The sequence below is a fragment of the Haliotis rubra genome, unplaced genomic scaffold (assembly GCF_003918875.1).
Source record: "Haliotis rubra isolate DU_JTF1 unplaced genomic scaffold, ASM391887v1 Scf137, whole genome shotgun sequence".
Taxonomy (NCBI): Eukaryota; Metazoa; Mollusca; class Gastropoda; order Lepetellida; family Haliotidae; genus Haliotis; species Haliotis rubra.
In genome coordinates this window covers 46,924-68,577 of record NW_025765303.1, presented here as the reverse complement: position 1 = coordinate 68,577, position 21,654 = coordinate 46,924, and the positions used below count along the sequence as shown (strand labels likewise).

The following is a 21,654-nucleotide window of genomic DNA, read 5'->3' as shown; positions in this document are numbered from 1 at the left end:
CTTCACATCTTTCAGCGTCCTTGATAAAGTTTCTTTACTCCTCCAGGTATGCTATAAATTCCCTTTATCCCACCTCACTTAAGCAACATAACAAAAGTCAAGAGTTACCCTGTCTTCAAAGTAGATCCGTACACCCCACCCCCAAATTGATTCCGTGACAGTTATTGACAGGTCCAATCCTCATTCATCCCCATTCATGTGGAAGAAAATCAACATCACGTGACAACAACGCTCCAACCGCAGGTAAAACTAGCCATGTGTGAAGTATTGCTCTGTCAACCGATCTAAGTAATTATATTAAAGTCCTATACGCGACGAAATCCGAGTTATGATACAAATTTCACACCGCAGTGCTACAGAGGTGTTAGAACTACCAGTGCCAACCTGAGATATGTTGAACCCCGTTTTACCATACCACTTGGCTGGTTTGGGCCTTCTCAGGCCTCTATCTATAGAAGGTATGTATTGACACCTTAACTAACGTATATCCAGCATTCACAGTCACGCTAGTTCTGAAACTCAGAGCCGAAGTGTGCGGATACATTTACCGTGAAATTATTTACTAACCTCAATTACTCTGTGTCGGATACAAATTACCAATTTGATTTGCTATGACGCTGGTCCAGGATTATATTACGTCGTAGGAAGTGGGGAAATGTTAATATTGAAGGGCGGATAGAAGAGACACATGGTGTGGATAGTGTAGATCTTTGTAAATAATAAATATTCCTTTCGAGTAACATCGTTTGGTACTTAACAACCAGTTTTAATGTAATGTGTTTTCGTCGTTTCAAATACGGCTAAGGCTTAACTGGGAGGTCCGTTCTTATGGATTTTGCATGTTGACATAATTAATGTATTTCCATCGTGCTCCTTAAACGTTCACGGTTCTGCCATGGAACGAAGCTTAACAGTGTCTTAACACTCATACACCTTAATGCAGTTCTGTTGAATTTTGTATTATTAGGAATCCGTCCTATCAAGCAAGTAGCTTCCTTTGTTATAATCAAATGTTTTCATTTTCTGTAATTGTATATCGTGTTTAGAAAAAAACATATTACAGACGTAAGTTCTTAGGTACTTAACACTTTAGCTTAAAACATGCTTTTCTCAAAATAACAATATTCCTAGTCGTACCCATCCTAGTAAAACTGTTACAAGACCAATTGCATTAAACATGGAATAATTTAAGAGGAGAACCGCTCTACTGTACATGTGGTACATTTATATTATATTTCGAAATCAGGAGAAATGTCCTCTTAAATAAAATGTACCTTAAATTTGTAATCTGAAATGATTAACAGCGGACCTACCCACCAACTGGTGTAATCCTCTAAGAAAGTAAATATTTAAAGGACTACATAAATTTCCCGCTGAGTAAAACAAACGCTGATTGGTCTCGCAGTTAATTGGGAGAAATGACAATTGGAATGGTGCAAGGTGTTTTCCTTGTGGTGCGCCTCTTTCAACATTTAACTTGTGACAAGATTCCGGTGTTAATATGCTGGTAACCTGTTGGTTAACAGGTTGTCTTCTTATCACGTTTGTAATGATCCTATCTTTTAAACAACGCCGAAAGTTTAGGAATTGCTCGCAAAGTGTTGTATTGCTTTGATCCGAGAGTTTTATTACACGGCTTAATTAGCGCTGAGATTGCCAAATGTGATAGGGCACAGTTTTCAAGACGGGGGGTAGGGCATGTGCCTGATATCCTGAGACGGTGACCCCCTATTAAGTCTGACTGAGATATCCCGTCTGTCAATTGTCTTAACGTGCATAATTAAGCGCAAAATTTGCATAAAATTAAGACTACAAATTTGCCATCACACCCCTCGCTTCTCAAATCGCAACGTGAGTGCTAAAGGTGAAGTGTGGCACGAAACAGGACTAGGAAAAAGTCTCTTTTGACATGATGGATTTTTCTCGGATAGAACAAGAGGCACTAATGAAAGGTGTGTGTTTAAGAAAGTTTGGTGTGTAACAATCTGTATCAGATGTCCAATGACTCTATATTCTGTATTCAATATTCATGCTTTCAGTGGTAACACATCCGTAGTTATTGAAAGAAAGCTCACTTATACTTAACATCCTCCCATGTCCGACGTCCTACGCTTATCACTAACTTGTGATTAAATTTTCGTTTCTTTAGTAATCAGAGGAAGGTTTTTTGATTGTTTCAAGTATGGTGAGGATACTGTGTTTTGGATATGTGACACGATACTAAGAACCCGAATTTTGGTGTTATCGATTTCTGGACGTCTGAGATTAACGTAAAGTCCCTTATCGAATCAGGTAATCGGCAAATCTACAAGCTCTTCACTAAACGCGCCATAAACTAATTGATTAATAACACTAACGCGCGTGCGCAATCACTATGCCTTTCTTAATGATGCATAATTCCGCTTGATTTTTACCACTTCTAGGACGTACATGAAACAAAGTTGTGAGGCTCTTATGGTGTGCCACAAAACTATAACTAGAAGAGTCTCAATGCTGTGGTTTAATTATCTTATGATTACAGAAATGGTTTTGCTGCTTTTATAGAAATATTTTGCTACTAGAATAATGATGGTTGATAGGGGATCTTTTCGAAGGTAGACACATTGAAAACCTATGTCAGTTTCACTGCAAAATTAGTAACATTTATTACATATACAGCCAAGTAACGAATTGAGGGAAGTTATCTGTTTGTGTTAAGGTTGGTATATTTCAGGCCAATCATCACACAATCAGTTTCCTAAACATGTTTATCATCTAAATCAGAAATGAGATTAAACGTTGACTATTTAATTCTTTAAACCATAAACCACGATTAATAACCCAAATCTGCAATTTCTGGTTGTGTGTGTGCGTGCGCGCGCATGTGTGTGTGTGCATGTGTGTGTACGTGTGTGTACCTCTGTGTGTTTTAAAGCTCAAGGCCGTATGGAATATATTAATTGGTTTCAGCAGAAATGAAGAGATCATTTAGAAGTCACTTTGGTTTGACATGTTCCTATGCATAAAGATCCAGAAGGGCAAACTATATATAAAATACGAATGTATGAACAGTGGGTATATATTTAACATTTAAGAAACAAACCTGCACATAGAAACAAAAGTATAACGAAATGAGAAAGTTAAAGTGATATGCCCAGGGCGCGAAAAAGTTAATGATTCAAAACCAAAGAGTGTAATTAAATTATCATGGTACGGTGGGCCAGTGCCTGAGTAATCAGGACCATGTGGCAAAGCGAATCATTTAGTTTTGTTACGGGCTCCGACGCAACAGTTGGGTTGGCGATTTGTGGTTCCGTGCCGGACGTAATGCGTTTTCACGCCTTCGGGCACTGAAGAGTACCACAAAGAAAACATTCGGACTTTCATTGTTGGAGATCGCAGATGAGAAATGATGTCTGTTTGTTGGGTTGATATGTTAACAATGAACCTTTATCACCAGAATTTACTTTCAAAATAGTAGTTGTTGTTGTCATATGTCAATGGATTGCTACTTTATTGATGTATCTTTTCGCACCGCCTGTTCTGCTTAACCTAACGTTGTCGACATCGTTTAAATAATCATTGAAGAGTTATAAATTTACGGCTGTTGTCCAGGGTTTCCCTTTGAGTTTCTTGGAATGACATGTTCATTATCGTGCACCTTGAACCTGCTGTTTTGCGATGAAATGTAAATTCATCTGTTAAGAGTATCTTGACAATTCAGCTTTCGCCGTTTTGTGCAATAGCTCAGGCTTCAGACGACAATCGGTTTTCAAAATTATTTCAAAGCATAGTGTTCCAACAAATTTGTGCTTTAAATATCTAGTAATTAATGTTTATTGATACTGAACACCTCTTCTCGATGTTTTTCCTATGTAAAAAATAATGTGATGACACCAGCCTATGTGACGATTTATAACTGTATAGCCATTCTGCTTACATACCTCAGTATAACTTTCTTGTAATGCTACAGCAAGTATCGAATGATGTATGTTTAAATTCATATGGGTGATTCACAGATTGATCTATGTGACATAAACGCGGTAAAATTAAATTAAAGGGATCGAATAATTCCTGAAACGAAAATGCGATCACATTTTTACGTGCTGCAGTAAGTATCGAATGATGTATGTTTAAATTCATATTGGTGCTTCACAGATTGATCTATGTGGCATAAACGCAGTAAGTCCAAATTAAAGGGATCGAATAATTCCTGAAACGAAAATGCTGAGGTCTTCAGACTAGTGTCAGTGAGAAATTGAAATCTCCATTCAATCAATATCCACGCAGTTCCACATTTGTAAGAAGTATAATTACATACTAAACAAATATTAGTACAAAATGTATTAACACGGAAGGTCGTTAGACGTGTCAAAGGAGTTTTACCGATATGATTTTGACCTGCCACTAACCTGCGTCTTCTGTTCATATGTCCTGGTTGAAGCTCGTTATGGTGATCGACTTTGACTATCGATACGTTTCGTGAATAGTTCGACAGGTTTCTAATGCTTGTATGCTTCCACACTAAATTAAATATTTCATTGTAAACATATGCCGCCTTTTCATCGTCAAACCATCATTGAAGTTGTCATTTCTTTTGAACCGCATGCATAAAATGTCTGCCATCTATTGACTTATTGATTTATCAGTTGTAAGTTCAAGCACTTTATACCGAAAGGCCATCTCGTACTTCAGTACCGGTAATCGTTAAAGTATCCATATACTCTCACACGTACACATAATGGATTGTCTTAGAAAGTTATAAACGTATACATGTGTAATTCTCCTGTAACAGTTGTCTTTCAATGGCAGTAAACTAAACAAGAACATCTTAGTTAATATAACATTGATGTGATCATGCTGCTAGAATCGGAATTCCACAGAGTCAATATTTCCATTCTTTGTCTGTTATTGCTGTATCTATCCACGTGGGGCTCTTTTGTTGTAAGTCGGCATAAAATCAAAATTGGTTCTGAAACCCATTTCCAAATGAATACTTTATAGTAATTACATCATTGATTAAACTCTGGCCTCCGTCACCTTCTAACAAACCCCTGTCGACAGACGGTCGCGAAAAGGAACACGGTACTGTAGGCAAGGACAATGTGTCCTCAACTTGTCAGCGGCTGTCAATTATACCTCCCTATTGCAGTATTGATTGTGAAAAGAGTGTATATTTCTCGTGAGTGTTTTCCCACTGTCTCGCTGTACATATCAGTATGTGGTATAATGAGCTGGTAACAAGTGCCACAATGTCATAAATAGCGTAATTACCAAGACCGTGGCAGCTTGGGAAAATTTCATTGGAGGGTTACATATAAAAGTTGACTTGAATCGCAGCAGAGAGACTCAATGATATCTCTCGGACAAATTTAAGAGAAGTAAAACTGAGTGGTTTAAAAAACATGATTTATTTAGACTTGTACAAGAACACTTACACATCATTAAATAATTTTCAATTTTCTGAAAAAAAATCGATGTAACGTGCATATTATTGATGCAAGTCATGACGCCAGTCATAACGATTGGTACAAGAATGTCATTGTTCTCAAATACGCCTAGGCATAAAATCACTAGTAAATTCAGTTTCATATCATTGTTCTTAAATTTATGTGGATGGCAGCTTTGCCGATTATAAAACTGAAAAGCCCCTTTATTACTGTTTGTGTAATCGGCACAACAAGCCACTACCATAAACACAGTAGTATATCGATTTTTTAACAACAATTTCTCTTTGACCCCAAATCACTATCACTGTATATGGGTGCATTAAGTTGACAGCAAGCACTATTCATAACAGCAAATACATTCAAATACTGTTATACCTAAGGCTCCTGAGTGCCTGAATTATATATAATTTCAGATCATATTCTCTGAATATACCGAACGAACGGTGAACGGTTGTGTAAGATTCAAGTTACTTTCATCTGTGTCTGATACCGCTTTGATGTGATATATATTGTTATCAGAATAAAAACATCAATGCAAATTAGATCAACAAGTATACATGCATCGTGTAATCGAATACCAAATACAATATAGAATTGATATATTCTTCCAGGTTCCCTTTGATTGGACATGCTTTTGGAATCGTATATAATCGATGTTGTTAAGCATCACAAACAATCAAACTTTGATCAATTATCCAAATGTTTTTAAATGTATGGTTTTCCACACATCGGACATATACACATGGTATGTTGGAAGCTTTACCTTTAAGATTGTTATCGTGTTCGTGAGATGCCTGCTAAACCTACGACGCTTTGTCGAGACGAATTTTCCTTTGACGTTCAAATTTTATATTCCTTATTTTTTAAAGAATTTTGAAATTTAAAACAAACATGTAATGCACTTTCAAATATTTGATTATACGACCGTCTTTTGCTACACGGTTCATAACATAACATATACATGCACATTATACACATTATTATGAATGGATTTATTGTTTGGATATATTTTTCATACGAACAAACAGGTAACACAAAGAGCCATTATGTTACTTAATTATATGACTTACCCTGTGAATAACGACTCGCATTCAATGCAAGTTTATTGTGTAGTATGACGATATATGCACGTAATTTTAATGAGACTACCTTTGCAATAGCGTCCTAAAAGAAATATTTACCTATTTGCGTTGGATGTTAAGCATTTTGAATAATGCTGTAATGTCTCTCTCAAAGATGTGTGAGGTAAAAAGCCCATATGAAATTATGGAGGAAAGATTTATTCCAAGTAATTCCCATTACGCTAACAATATACTTATCCACGTTAGCATTAATACGCATTTTAAGAGTTTTATAGGGCGCTCATCCTTGATGTACATCGGACGCTATCAAACGACAGTCTTTCACAAATTACGGTTGTATTATGATAAATAGGATTACATATCAAATATCAAAGATGGGCACATTGACTTTACAGAAAGTGGTTTCCTAAAGATAAATTTAAGTATAAAGGGGTTATGTTTTTTAACTTTTGTCACGTTATAATCGCTTAACATTCTGTTGATTTTATTATCATTTTATGGTTATATCCCAAATTTAGATATTTAATAGCCTACTGTGGGTGGACATATTTTCCATACAACTTGCTTTATGACTATATCGTGAAAAGAATGAAAAGGCCTTTAATGGACAATGCTATTATCGTCGCTTTTCATAGGAATCATCGGACACGGGACTTATTTCCAAAACTCAAACAAGTTCACTGGTTTGAAACACCGCATCGGAAAAATACAACAGATATCATCAAAATTTTGAACATAGCGCTGCAATTATATAATGAATATTAAGTCATGATAGATGAATTCCGGTTAAAAACTTTTATCAGTACACTTAAGTTTGCAAAAATTACTTGTATGAAAGAATTATATAAATTAAAGAAAATCCTGACAAAAATGAATTTTATTTGAAGCATTCTAGCAGAATGTTTAATGGCTTAATTTGGAGTCAAATTGCTGTATGAAAACCATGTAATCAAATAGCCTCAGAATACATCTAAGGGCCGCTAAGTTTTGTGTTCGTTCTTTTTCGACAATTATCCAGTAGTCCTTTCATATATTGCAAGATTGGAAGCCTGAACTAATAAAAGATGGCGACAATGCAACCTATCCTATTTCCTAAAAAGTAGTTTTATTATTTTAACACATAGTGTTGTACATGTTGTTAGGAACACTTATGCCCGAGCATTGAACATACAATCCTGAGTGGACATTAGATTATGATTCATCTAACCTAAATTAATGTCATTCATTGCAAAGAGAGCAGAACCTTCATTTAAGAACGACATTGGATATATCATTATTTATAAAGTAACTGTTGAAATTTCACCCCAATGACACATATGATAGAACTGATAAAATGCTATTCACAAATCCTCGAAACAATATGAAAATGAAACAAATTAGAGCTGTATACAAGTTGTATTATCTTAAACTGAAGAGAGTCAATGCAACATTTTAGTAATACCCAATCAAGCAATTTGCCTATGACTTCTTTCAAGGAAAATATAATATTCAGTTTAGGAAAAGATGTCTGATTTTGCTCACTGTTCCTTGCATATGTTCTCGGAAAATATTAGAGGGTAAAGCGAGAATGATTTTCTGTAGAATATAGTTGTATCCCTCGTGTTAAAGCTGACATGCAAATGTTTCCAATCGAAACAAATTTTCCAAACAGTTAAAAAATGGCTAATTAATATTTGTATATATTGCACTTGAAACAAAACAAATTTGTGGGTGTTTTTATTTGATTGGCAAATTATATGCTGTGGTGACTGTACTTATGTATTCTAGATACGTGCTTGTTATACTGACAAATATCACCGGCATACACCTGCGTCAAATGTTTATGTACATCGTTATGTGTTTCTTTCATGAAGGCCAAGGTCGTGTAAATCAACTTGGCGGCGTCTTCATCAACGGACGTCCTCTTCCTAATCACATCCGTCTTAAGATTGTCGAGTTGGCATCCCAAGGTGTACGTCCATGCGTTATCAGCCGCCAGCTTCGAGTCTCTCATGGGTGCGTCTCAAAAATACTTCAGCGTTATCAAGAAACCGGAAGCATACGTCCAGGCGTCATCGGTGGAAGCAAGCCACGAGTTGCCACACCGGAAGTAGAGAAACGGATTGAGACGTACAAGAAGGACAACCCAGGTATTTTCAGCTGGGAGATTCGCGATAGGCTCCTTAAAGAAGGAATCTGTGACAGAAGCACTGTCCCAAGTGTTAGCTCTATCAGTCGTGTTCTCAGGTCTAAATTCAGCAAAGGATCCGACGACGAGAGCATAGATGGAGAAGACGAGGAAGAAGATGTTGCTCGGAGCAACGGAGAAAAACTTGCAGATTCTGCAGGAGACGACACTGCAGACACAAGTGAAGATAAACTCGAGGGTAAGTGTCTTTTGTCAGTTTTAACAGGTACATCCATAAAAACAGAGGTATTAAAAAAACTATTGGACAAATCGGTACATCATGGATCAGTTAAGCGAGCTTCTGATTGGTCCAGCTTTCCGACTGTAAACAAAACCTTATTAACCCGATGCCATTGGTGCCTCAGAAATGTATGGAATCACCCATACTTCCACACAAGAGGTGCATCGAAAAGACTTAACTAACACATATAATGAAAGTCCAAAATGTTCGTCCAAATGGTGTATCTTGGCCCTGTAGTTCATTGTACCCGGCGCTTCGATGCCTTAATACCGTTTTAGCCTATTTTGGTTTAGAAACACCCTCACTCGAAACGTATGACCACTCAATATTGATACTATTTACATGAAATACAAAAAGTACATATACAAGCAATTACACCAAACAACTTCCTATACGAATCCAGTCGTGTGCCCTGAGCATTGACGTATGCAATGTTAAACAACAAATATTATAGCAAACAGAAAAGTATTTTTGTACGTATTTCAAAATCGATTTGTTTTTGGTATCATACTTGAACAGCACGTCTCACCATTTAATCTGAAATGGCCAAAGGAATTAACGCTCTTTTTATAATTCTGTCTGAAGCCAAGATTATCAAAGACGATCAAAATGACACAAAGAACGAGGATAATAATGCGACATATTATTTCCACCTCACCCTAAGTGTATCAGCTGATGTTTGGTGTGGGGAAAATAACATATTCGTTGCAAAAAATGTGTTATGACTAACACTCTGAGTTTGAAATTCGGTGTAGCTGGACTTGTATGTGTGTGTCTTCCAACTGTTACCATCCAAGGATCATTAATATTGCCGAATAATTTCGTCCTAGTTTCTGGCCTATTGTGTGCCTCGTGATGTTTGAAAATGAATTGTCGCGTGATAATTTTTACTAACTACAACGAATATCTAATTATCATGATTTGGTTTTTGGTCATCCATATAATGAATTCATAGAATCAATTTAAAAATGATAATGAAAAACAATGTTGTTTTTTCTGAGAATTAATGAACGATTTTATTGAGCCCTTGTCACACCATTAAAACGTGTGATGCTTTTGAATAACTCAATACCCAATTTCATACTTAAAATTAGGAGATCGTTAGCAAAATCACCGTATAGCCACGTGACAGTGACGAAGATCCGACTTGACAAGTCAGAAATTACTCATTCAAGCCTGAACAGCGGCAGAATTGATACAACGAAATGACAGCAAGGAATAGCAAAGTGTGTCCAGTTGCATTGAGCTGTTAGATTGTGCTCTTATTAAAGAGGTGGTTTGACCAACAACTACTCCATTGTTGTGCCTAATCCTTATATCGCTTCCTTCGCACAAGCTAGATAAATGATAGGTGTGTGTTACAAGGAAGCACCCTCAACCGACCCGTGAAATAGGGCTAATTGTCTCCCTTGTTAAACCCTGACTTCGCTCGTTCTATTACCTCCACTTTAGACTATTGCCAATCTACCGATGGTCTAAGAAAACATACTATTATCCAGAAAGTGGTGTACTGCCGTAGGCTTGTTGCTGACCACGTGTTTGATTGACAGCCAGTGCCATGCGCGCCAAGATGCGCGTTAAACGAGAAGGTGTGAATTGAACACTACAAAGTGACACGTGATTTTATTATTAAATTTCGCTGGGTAAACATTGATTGCGGGTGAAAGAAAACACCAATAATTGCTGAGAAAATAATTCAAAATTCCATTTCAAGTAAGCTTGATTTAACTCTATTACTGTCACTTATACGCACAAGCTGACCATTTCATTACTCTTTATTCCTTTGTTAAAGTTTCAAATTCACGAGGCTGGAGCTAATAACGTAAACAGTGAAGCCAAATTGTTAACTATCACATGGCATCAGTCGTTATAAAACTTCCATTTCTCTAAAGTGGTTGCAACATCGCCAGTACCAGAGACCATATACCGATATATATTGGTATATGGTCTCTGTCAATACCGTACTGATCTATATTACAAACACTACGGATTTCTTGTTGACGAAATGAAGTAGATTTTGTTTAAAATAACAATAAGAAAATCTCGAGTAGTCGATCTAACTGTGTTTGTGGTGGGGTATCTAAGTACAACCAGATGTTTCTAATTCTAAATGGAACATATTTTTATGGGATCGAATCCACCCAAAGTTGTAGGGGGTCATGTCAAGGTGAGAGTGTAGTGGCGTTTGATTTAAAGTTTCTCTTTAAATTACCTCGAGCAGAGCGTCTCATTTTCGTTTGCTCTGGGTCGAACACTCAAATTCTCATCTATAAAAATAATCCAACAGGGCTCAGTGGTGGTGTCAAGCTCGCCGCATCTACCACACCTGTGAGGAGTTATAAACGTGATTGATGGATCGTCGCATCGGGGGTGGCTGTTAATTGCGCACACTCCCTCGGTAGTTGGTAAATTTTGCCAAAACTTGACCACCTTTTTAAACGGAGCTGGATCAAACGATAAGTCCAACCGTGTTGGTTCTTTTGCAAGGAACGGACTCTTGAGCCTTACAAACAGACAGTATTAAAATTAATGTCAGTTTGCGAGTCCTTTTCAAGCCACGAAATTATACCCAACTTATTTCTGCTTCGTTTTTGGTGTAGAATAGATTTTGAATTGAGAAGTCATTGTGGGTGAATTATGAACCGTGAAACAAACCTGACTACGCTACAATGTCGTGGCGGGAGATCCCCCCATCAGCTATTAAACATCTCACAGCACGAAACATTTAAATTTCTCATAATAAATTTGTCATTTTCTTCGTGTACCGAACCGTCACGACGGTTTGAAAAGACCCCTCGAAATCGGCAAGCAACTGAAACTAATGCTGAATTTTCCGATTTGATCATTTACTGTGAGAGCCGTGGCGTGTGCACATCTCTCGCCAGGGGGCGCCTTTGAAGATCAACTCCCGTCGTTCCGTGCGGCTGTGAATGTTAGCAGACGACCGATGTGTTTGAAACCAGCTTTAGAGACCCAAGCAGTTCACAGTAGGGGGCGAATCATAAACCTTATTCCATACATCTCTTTCCTGAGCTACCTTCAATAACTCTAAGCCAAATTTCATTTCAATTGTGAAAAACGACCCTCCATTTTGACCCCCAATGAATAATTTATTTGAGATACATTCCTTTGAGCATGAGATGATTTCTGTTTCAACCCCTTCCGAAAATTCAATTAATTTAAGATGGCTGTATTAAAAAGTGAACAGTCAATGACAGTCAGTTGTAGATACAAGTTCCGCCGACCATGAAATCAAATCACATCATCCTCGCCTGGGAGACGCATCGCTACAGCTTCTGTTATAAGAAACTGAAAGTACAAATAGACACCTTTCTCACCCCATAAAAAAAAGTGGAGGGAAACCCCATTATCAAATGCAAATAAATATGATGAAGTGATTTGTAACTGATTGAATTTGGCGCCATGTTTATATGGGACTGTCTTGTTACGCTCAATGCCGTCTCGGGTCGTGATAAGTCGCCTGCAGTTAGGCTATTGAGAGGTTGTATTATATGTACCTCATGTTAAAGACACTTGTCATGAGACAGTACTTCACAGTGTTTAATGCACCAATGAAAAGACACGGTTGATGCCCATAATCACACTTGTTACGGTATATCATTGCCAATGGTGAATTATATCGCTTTCATGACTTATCTCCCTTTGAATGATGAAACATGATATTTCAGTCATTGTCTGCTGAAACTGAAATTAAAAATCGTAAATTAATTATGCACATCTTTTTAGATAACGCGTGTTTAACATCTATAACCATGCATTACCCATGTGATATGTCGACAGATAAATTTATTCAGAGCCACGCGTGGCCCGACCGGATATTTAGAAAGGGAACATTAGGTGAGGTGGGGTGAGGTGAAATGGAGGTGAGGTGTAGGTGAAATGGGGTTTCATGTCGCGTTCATGATTATCGTTCTTACGTATATTATAGACTCAACTGGTAATCGGTTTATAAAATGATAAAAGGTGACAGCTCAATGTTAATGTATAGACCAATCAAACAAAACGAATGACAAATTGCCAACCTTTAGTCAACTTCTTGGTCTGCAGGCGGATTGAAAAAACCCTCCAAAAAGCACTCATATTAAAATGCTCGATGTTACTGTCGAGTTTTCCTGCTCAGTCATGTCAGTCGGACATAAACCTACTTTGGGATCAAAATCACACACTTGATGTCGGGCATTGTGAATGACTTGAAATGCCACGTGCTTTATGTCACGTTAATGTACTGGTATTTGCACGTGCAAAACGCACCACGTGCTTTCAGTGCACTGACGACACTTCACTGGCGTCTTTCCACTCACCATCGCTGAAAAGAAATACAGGCTCGTTTTCGAATTTAGTTTTCCTTTTAAATTTACAATTCAGTTAAATAAATATATTTTGAAGGTGTTTTAGGCAGATAAAAACACGACTCCTCGGTCTTGGTACACACCCAGGATTATTTTCCAAATTAAAATATATTAACCATATACAGTTATCGAATATATCATTCAAAGGTATAGCGTATATTGTCTTTATGTATTTATATTTAATTTGAATATATTTATCCATTTCAGATGTTTCTGACTGTGATTCTGAACCAGGACTTCAGCTGAAGAGAAAACAGAGAAGAAGCCGGACAACGTTCACGGCGGAGCAACTTGAAGAACTCGAGAGAGCATTCGAAAGAACACATTATCCCGATATCTATACACGAGAAGAACTAGCTCAGAGAACCAAGTTAACGGAAGCACGTGTTCAAGTTTGGTTCAGCAACAGACGTGCAAGATGGCGAAAACAAGTGGGGACCAATCAGCTATCAGCAATCAATACATTCCTCCAGATGCCCCAAGCAGTTCCGAGTACTCATGCGCAGTATGGACTTCCTGAATCAAGTTATCACCTTCCTTCCGCTTCAGGTACATGCACGATTCATTCGAAATCTGTCACCATGCCATGCTTTTCTGTAAAGAATAAAGAAATATTCCATTATTGTGATCAGTGATGTCAGGGTGATGTTGTAGTTGTTAATTTATGGCCAAGGCAATAAACCGTGCTAACAATGTATCTGTTTTTCAGACTCGTTTTGGCATCGTCCTCCACTGCCCGGTCCTCTTCATCAAGCATTTTCCCATCCGCCATCATTCAAACCGGAAGTATCTTATGGAGGATTGATGGACTCGTATCTCAGTCATGCAGCTCAAGTAAGGCGCTTACCACATATCCTATATACATATAAACTGTCGGAAACAGTCATTTGTATTGTCGCTATTGCTGTTGTTATAATCTTCAACGTTTGAAGCTTGAACCGCAAGATTTGCTCTAAGATAGAGCTTTGATTCAAGGTCTGGTCTGACTAATTGTACAACTGTAGGAATTGAACCTTGTTTTATGCGTGACGAGCGAACGCGTTCACCAGGAGGCTATTGCAAAACCGCCATAAATTCAATTGAGCTTCAGAGTGAAACGAAGTCTGTAGTCTAAGGCATTTTGCCTTCAGCTTCACTGAGCAGACCGGCAGTCGTTATTGTCGCAACCGAACAACGTCAACGTTGCATTTGCAGCAATACGGTTATGATTCCCAAGTAAAATTCGAATGAGGCCTGACAACGAAGTTAGTCGCGAGATGAAATATGTTATTGTGAGTCTTAAAAATAGATTGTATAATTAGAATAGATTACGGTCAATTGTTATCGATTCCCTGCGACTGAAAAACAGAGCGTATGTTACGTGACCCCGCGAAACCAATTTGTCGCTATACGCAAGAGTGATCTGGCATCACACTTAATAGAGAGGCATGTTGCAAAAATCCAATTCAAAAAATATTTGCATCTATTGAAAAGCTTTTGAATTTGTGTTTCTTTGATTCTTTTAGGTCCCTTCATACAACAGCCTGGCATCAGGTACGACATATTCCACGGCATGGTCAACACCGACGGTGAACTCAACACTCGCAACACTTAGCTCTTACCATCCTGGCGTCTCGACATACCCGTATGACGTCGCAAAGTCCAGTATAACCCCTTCGACCTTTACGTCTCAAGGTACATGATGAAATACCCAGATGTTTTTGTATGATAAAACATATTTTAAAAAATTCACGAAAAAGTAACCATGTTTATCTGTACAGTGCAAAAGCGAATTCGAGAATTGTCTGAACAGCTAGGTGGACATATCTAGCACTTATATGTCAAGATAATGTCTTGTATCGGGTGGGGGCAGTCGTCAAAAATTGATTTACTATGGCAATTATGCGTGCGGGTTCAAATCCGAGAAGGGGTTAAAGCGTCACTCGTTAAGTTGAAGACCCGGGTTCGATTCCCCACATAGGTACAATGTGTGCAGCCCATTTCTGGTGTCCCCCACCGTGATATTTCTGGAATATTGCTCACTCCGAGAAAAATCCGAGAAAAATCTTGATGAGAATTCTTGGTTGGTCAGCTCCTTTAACCCAGTGATCAACATCTAGAATAAGCATTCTCTGCGAACCCCAACTCACGCATCTCTATGTATTAATGTGAATACACGTGTTGGAATGTCGGCTATCATGTTCACTCACGCTTCAATTCCACATATTTCATCAGTTTTTTCTCCAAACCAAAACTAATTCCCAAAATGAAATTAACGATGTTTTCAAACTACAAAATACGAACGAAAAATTTAACCTTGTCGTTATATTTTCAGGTGTGGACAAGTGTTCAACAGATGAAACATTAGCGGCTTTACGGCTGAAATCTCGTGAACATTCCGCCATGTTGGGGTTCGGTCTCGTCAATACAGATCTCGCGAGACCAACAAGTTCATATCAAACTGTATAACGTGCAACCACAGCGTCATTAATTCTGACAGACAAAAACATTTCTTTGCTCAAAGATGACCGCTGCTTTAACTGTGGTAGACAATCCGATCACGTGATGGAATCAGGAAGAAGAAACGATGTTTCGACGAGAAGCACCGAGATCTCAGACGTCAGGTTAACTGAGCCGAAAGAATCATTCCACTACACTCATGAATGTAGCTATTTATGTATATGCAAGATAATGTATTCCACTGAACTGATCATACATGTGTGACATAACAATGTCATGCTGTTAGCCCCCTGATACGGCATTGTTCTTATACCGGTCTGTGCAAAGTTAGCAAATCAGTGGTGCTATCTGTATAGTTATACAGTCTGTTTGTGAATTTGCCTCACGCAAGACTCTTTACCATATATAGGAGTATCGAAGACGCCATTGACATATGGTGGATGTTATTTCAGAAATGCATGGAATGTACTTGTAGATATAAAAGTTGCTGCATAATTTCTATGTATGGGACCTCCTGCAGTTTATGTATTTATATTTAATTTGAATATATTTATCCATTTCAGATGTTTCTGACTGTGATTCTGAACCAGGACTTCAGCTGAAGAGAAAACAGAGAGAAGAAGCCGGACAACGTTCACGGCGGAGCAACTTGAAGAACTCGAGAGAGCATTCGAAGAACACATTATCCCGATATCTATACACGAGAAGAACTAGCTCAGAGAACCAAGTTAACGGAAGCACGTGTTCAAGTTTGGTTCAGCAACAGACGTGCAAGATGGCGAAAACAAGTGGGGACCAATCAGCTATCAGCAATCAATACATTCCTCCAGATGCCCCAAGCAGTTCCTGAGTACTCATGCGCAGTATGGACTTCCTGAATCAAGTTATCACCTTCCTTCCGCTTCAGGTACATGCACGATTCATTCGAAATTTATTGTGATCAGTGATGTCAGGGTGATGTTGTAGTTGTTAATTTATGGCCAAGGCAATAAACCGTGCTAACAATGTATCTGTTTTTCAGACTCGTTTGGCATCGTCCTCCACTGCCCGGTCCTCTTCATCAAGCATTTTCCATCCGCCATCATTCAAACCGGAAGTATCTTATGGAGGATTGATGGACTCGTATCTCAGTCATGCAGCTCAAGTAAGGCGCTTACCACATATCCTATATACATATAAACTGTCGGAAACAGTCATTTTGTATTGTCGCTATTGCTGTTGTTATAATCTTCAACGTTTGAAGCTTGAACCGCAAGATTTGCTCTAAGATAGAGCTTTGATTCAAGGTCTGGTCTGACTAATTGTACAACTGTAGGAATTGAACCTTGTTTTATGCGTGACGAGCGAACGCGTTCACCAGGAGGCTATTGCAAAACCGCCATAAATTCAATTGAGCTTCAGAGTGAAACGAAGTCTGTAGTCTAAGGCATTTTGCCTTCAGCTTCACTAGAGCAGACCGGCAGTCGTTATTGTCGCAACCGAACAACGTCAACGTTGCATTTGCAGCAATACGGTTATGATTCCCAAGTAAAATTCGAATGAGGCCTGACAAACGAAGTTAGTCGCGAGATGAAATATGTTATTGTGAGTCTTAAAATAGATTGTATAATTAGAATAGATTAACGGTCAATTGTTATCGATTCCTGCGACTGAAAAACAGAGCGTATGTTACGTGACCCCGCGAAACCAATTTGTCGCTATACGCAAGAGTGATCTGGCATCACACTTAATAGAGAGGCATGTTGCAAAAATCCAATTCAAAAAATATTTGCATCTATTGAAAAGCTTTTGAATTTGTGTTTCTTTGATTCTTTTAGGTCCCTTCATACAACAGCCTGGCATCAGGTACGACATATTCCACGGCATGGTCAACACCGACGGTGAACTCAACACTCGCAACACTTAGCTCTTACCATCCTGGCGTCTCGACATACCCGTATGACGTCGCAAAGTCCAGTATAACCCCTTCGACCTTTACGTCTCAAGGTACATGATGAAATACCCAGATGTTTTTGTATGATAAAACATATTTTAAAAAATTCACGAAAAAGTAACCATGTTTATCTGTACAGTGCAAAAGCGAATTCGAGAATTGTCTGAACAGCTAGGTGGACATATCTAGCACTTATATGTCAAGATAATGTCTTGTATCGGGTGGGGGCAGTCGTCAAAAATTGATTTACTATGGCAATTATGCGTGCGGGTTCAAATCCGAGAAGGGGTTAAAGCGTCACTCGTTAAGTTGAAGACCCGGGTTCGATTCCCCACATAGGTACAATGTGTGCAGCCCATTTCTGGTGTCCCCCACCGTGATATTTCTGGAATATTGCTCACTCCGAGAAAAATCCGAGAAAAATCTTGATGAGAATTCTTGGTTGGTCAGCTCCTTTAACCCAGTGATCAACATCTAGAATAAGCATTCTCTGCGAACCCCAACTCACGCATCTCTATGTATTAATGTGAATACACGTGTTGGAATGTCGGCTATCATGTTCACTCACGCTTCAATTCCACATATTTCATCAGTTTTTTCTCCAAACCAAAACTAATTCCCAAAATGAAATTAACGATGTTTTCAAACTACAAAATACGAACGAAAAATTTAACCTTGTCGTTATATTTTCAGGTGTGGACAAGTGTTCAACAGATGAAACATTAGCGGCTTTACGGCTGAAATCTCGTGAACATTCCGCCATGTTGGGGTTCGGTCTCGTCAATACAGATCTCGCGAGACCAACAAGTTCATATCAAACTGTATAACGTGCAACCACAGCGTCATTAATTCTGACAGACAAAAACATTTCTTTGCTCAAAGATGACCGCTGCTTTAACTGTGGTAGACAATCCGATCACGTGATGGAATCAGGAAGAAGAAACGATGTTTCGACGAGAAGCACCGAGATCTCAGACGTCAGGTTAACTGAGCCGAAAGAATCATTCCACTACACTCATGAATGTAGCTATTTATGTATATGCAAGATAATGTATTCCACTGAACTGATCATACATGTGTGACATAACAATGTCATGCTGTTAGCCCCCTGATACGGCATTGTTCTTATACCGGTCTGTGCAAAGTTAGCAAATCAGTGGTGCTATCTGTATAGTTATACAGTCTGTTTGTGAATTTGCCTCACGCAAGACTCTTTACCATATATAGGAGTATCGAAGACGCCATTGACATATGGTGGATGTTATTTCAGAAATGCATTGGAATGTACTTGTAGATATAAAAGTTGCTGCATAATTTCTATGTATGGGACCTCCTGCAGTTTATTTCTTATGTGCAATCCACATGTATAAACAACGCAGAGTATTGTATATATATCGACTTTCATTTGCAATACATAATTCGATATAGTGTTGTTCACATATTAATGATGCAATATTTACTTTTGAAACGAGAATAAATATATTTTCAAACAAGATTCCGGTTTCTATGTTACATATCTTTGCTAAATTTCACTACCTTCCTTGAGAAGTGAATGACTATGGTCTTCCTCAAAAGCTGAGCATCGTTACTAAATTTCAGTTGTTCATTCGTATGGGTTCCACAAATATTAATTCACATTTACAAACAGTTTTTAAAACTGATTTCGGCAATGGGAAACTGGCGTTGACGTTCCATGTCTAAAAACACAGTGCACATGTGGGAAAATGGCTGACTGACTGAGTTTGGTTTTACGCCGCTTTTAACAATATTCCAGCAACATCACGGCGGAGGACACCAGAAATGGGCTTCACACATTGTACCCATGTGGTGCGGGAAAATGAACACCGATCGACCGGAATGTGTGAGTGAGTTTAGTTTTACGCCACACTCAGCAATATTCCAGCTATATGGCGGGGGTCTGTAAATAATCGAGTCTGAACCAGACAATCCAGTGATCAACAGCATTGACATCAATCTACGCAATTGGGATACAATAACATGTGTCAACCAAGTCAGCGAGTCTCACCACCTCATCCCGTTAGTCGCCGCTTAAGACAAGCATGGGTTACTGAAGATAAATTCTCACCCGGAACTTCAACGGTCCGGATTGACCGGTACACATCAAATCAAGAGGCAGTGGTTTCGAATCCTACCAATATCCACAAGTGTTGTGTTGCTTCGAATCCCACCAGTGATGCAGCAACCTTTTTTACACTTCATTTTTGGAAACGGATTTCTTGACCAAATGCCTTCACACTGTGTACTAACAACCATCCCTTTTATGCCATCACTGACACTGACAAAGGAGGTTCCCTGTCATTGTCTACTACGGCTTTTGCATAGTTTCTGATGAACGAAGGAAAAAGACCATTACTTAAAAATGTAGAAGACATCATGAATCAGCCACTATTTAAAAATCCATTAATTACATTTAATGGAAAAACTCTTATGTTTCAATCGTTTATTTCAAGTGGAATTATTTGTATCAAACATATTTGTTTTGAAGTCATTCCAAAATTCATGTCTGGACACATTATTGTGAAAATAGTCCATGACACCTTACCTGAGATGGATATTAGTACCATACAACAATGTTATGGGGTTATTTTATTAGCGCTTCCATCAGAGTGGAAAAAGATAATTTTATCAGAGGTTGCCACAAAGCCCCCCTCAGGGAACATAATATGCACTGTTGATGAACAGGATCTGTCTGTTGATTTATTTACAACAAAATTTTGTTATGAAGTTCTCAGGAAAAAAACATTTCAAGAAACCAGTAGCTATCTCTTGGTGGAATCAAATTGCTTTAGATATCAATTGGAAAGATATTTGGCTGAATGTATGGGGAAAAGATAAATCAACAGATTCCGTACAGTTAGATTTCAAAATTGCTCATAATATTGTCTTCACATATGATAAACTCCTAAAAATTGGACTGTCAAACACTGATGTTTGTCCAGTGTGTCAAAGTGAAACAGAAGACATTTTACATCTATTCATCTTCTGTAAAGAGTTATCTTCCTTGCAAGAACTGGTGACTGAAATGTTGACAGATGTGTGCCAGGATACAGGATTTAGTTTTGGACAGTTATCCCTCTGGTTATTGTTTGGATTCTTACCAGAAAAGAAGTTGTCATGTAAATCATTCATGGACATTGTATTGTCAATTTATCGTCTTGCTGTATTTAAAAGGAGAGTTATATTGAGCCAAAACACAATCTCATTTCACATGAGGGCATTTTTCAAATCATTGATAAAACGCCATTTTAGCCTGTTGTTGTATAAATATTCGAAAACAAATCAATCACACATTTTCACTCAAAAATATGTCATGAGCAATGCATTCATATCGTTAGATGGAAATGAGATTATTCTCAATCCACCTTTTAGATTAGAACAATACGTAGTTCATTACATCTGTAGAAGTGCATGTATTAGAGCTGAATGAAATACATTGCATATTTATTCATGTACACATGTGGATTGTAAATTGTAAAATACTTATGAATATGCTTTCTCTCTTTACAATTGATATGTTAACCACTACCACCCAAACTCTGTGATAAATATTTTATTTTTGAGGTGGTAGTGTGAGCACTGTCTGCGCCTGTAATTATCCAATCATGTGAATAAATATTTTAATGAAAAAAAAAGAAAAAGCGCTGGACTTCTAATCCAGAGGCCGTGGGTTCGAATCCCACCAGGGATGCAGCAACCTTTTTCACACTTCATTTTTGGAAACGGATTTCTTGACCAAATGCCTTCACACTGTGTACTAACAACCATCCCTTTTATGCCATCACTGACACTGACAAAGGAGGGTCCCTGTCATTGTCTACTACGGCTTTTGCATAGTTTCTGATATAATATCACTATCCACAAGTGTTGTGTTGCTTGCTGTGAGTGAAAGGGATATATGGCATGTTAGATCTTTTCATAAAAATGTCCTGGTAATTCGTAGGTCCCTGTAGCGCAGGGGGATAGCGCGCTGGA

At 38.2% G+C, this 21,654-nt stretch overlaps 1 protein-coding gene across 1 annotated transcript; it reads left to right on the top strand.

Moving 5' to 3' along the window:
* Positions 1–295: 295 nt before the first annotated feature.
* Positions 296–16,182, top strand: LOC124268181 (paired box protein Pax-7-like). Its single transcript, XM_046703203.1, has 6 exons — positions 296–458; positions 8,365–8,877; positions 13,497–13,838; positions 13,999–14,123; positions 14,795–14,963; positions 15,604–16,182. Exons 1-6 carry the CDS (start codon positions 392–394, stop codon positions 15,735–15,737), a joined length of 1,350 nt encoding a protein of 449 aa, XP_046559159.1. The 5' UTR covers positions 296–391; the 3' UTR covers positions 15,738–16,182.
* The last annotated feature ends 5,472 nt before the right edge of the window (positions 16,183–21,654 follow it).

Bases quoted from the DNA above. Each gene is read 5' to 3' on its own strand.
- LOC124268181 (XM_046703203.1), top strand. From the start codon at position 392: ATGTTGAACCCCGTTTTACCATACCACTTGGCTGGTTTGGGCCTTCTC. The intron at 13,839-13,998 runs GTACATGCACGA...TCTGTTTTTCAG, and splicing joins TCACCTTCCTTCCGCTTCAG to ACTCGTTTTGGCATCGTCCT. The intron at 14,964-15,603 runs GTACATGATGAA...TTATATTTTCAG, and splicing joins TTCGACCTTTACGTCTCAAG to GTGTGGACAAGTGTTCAACA.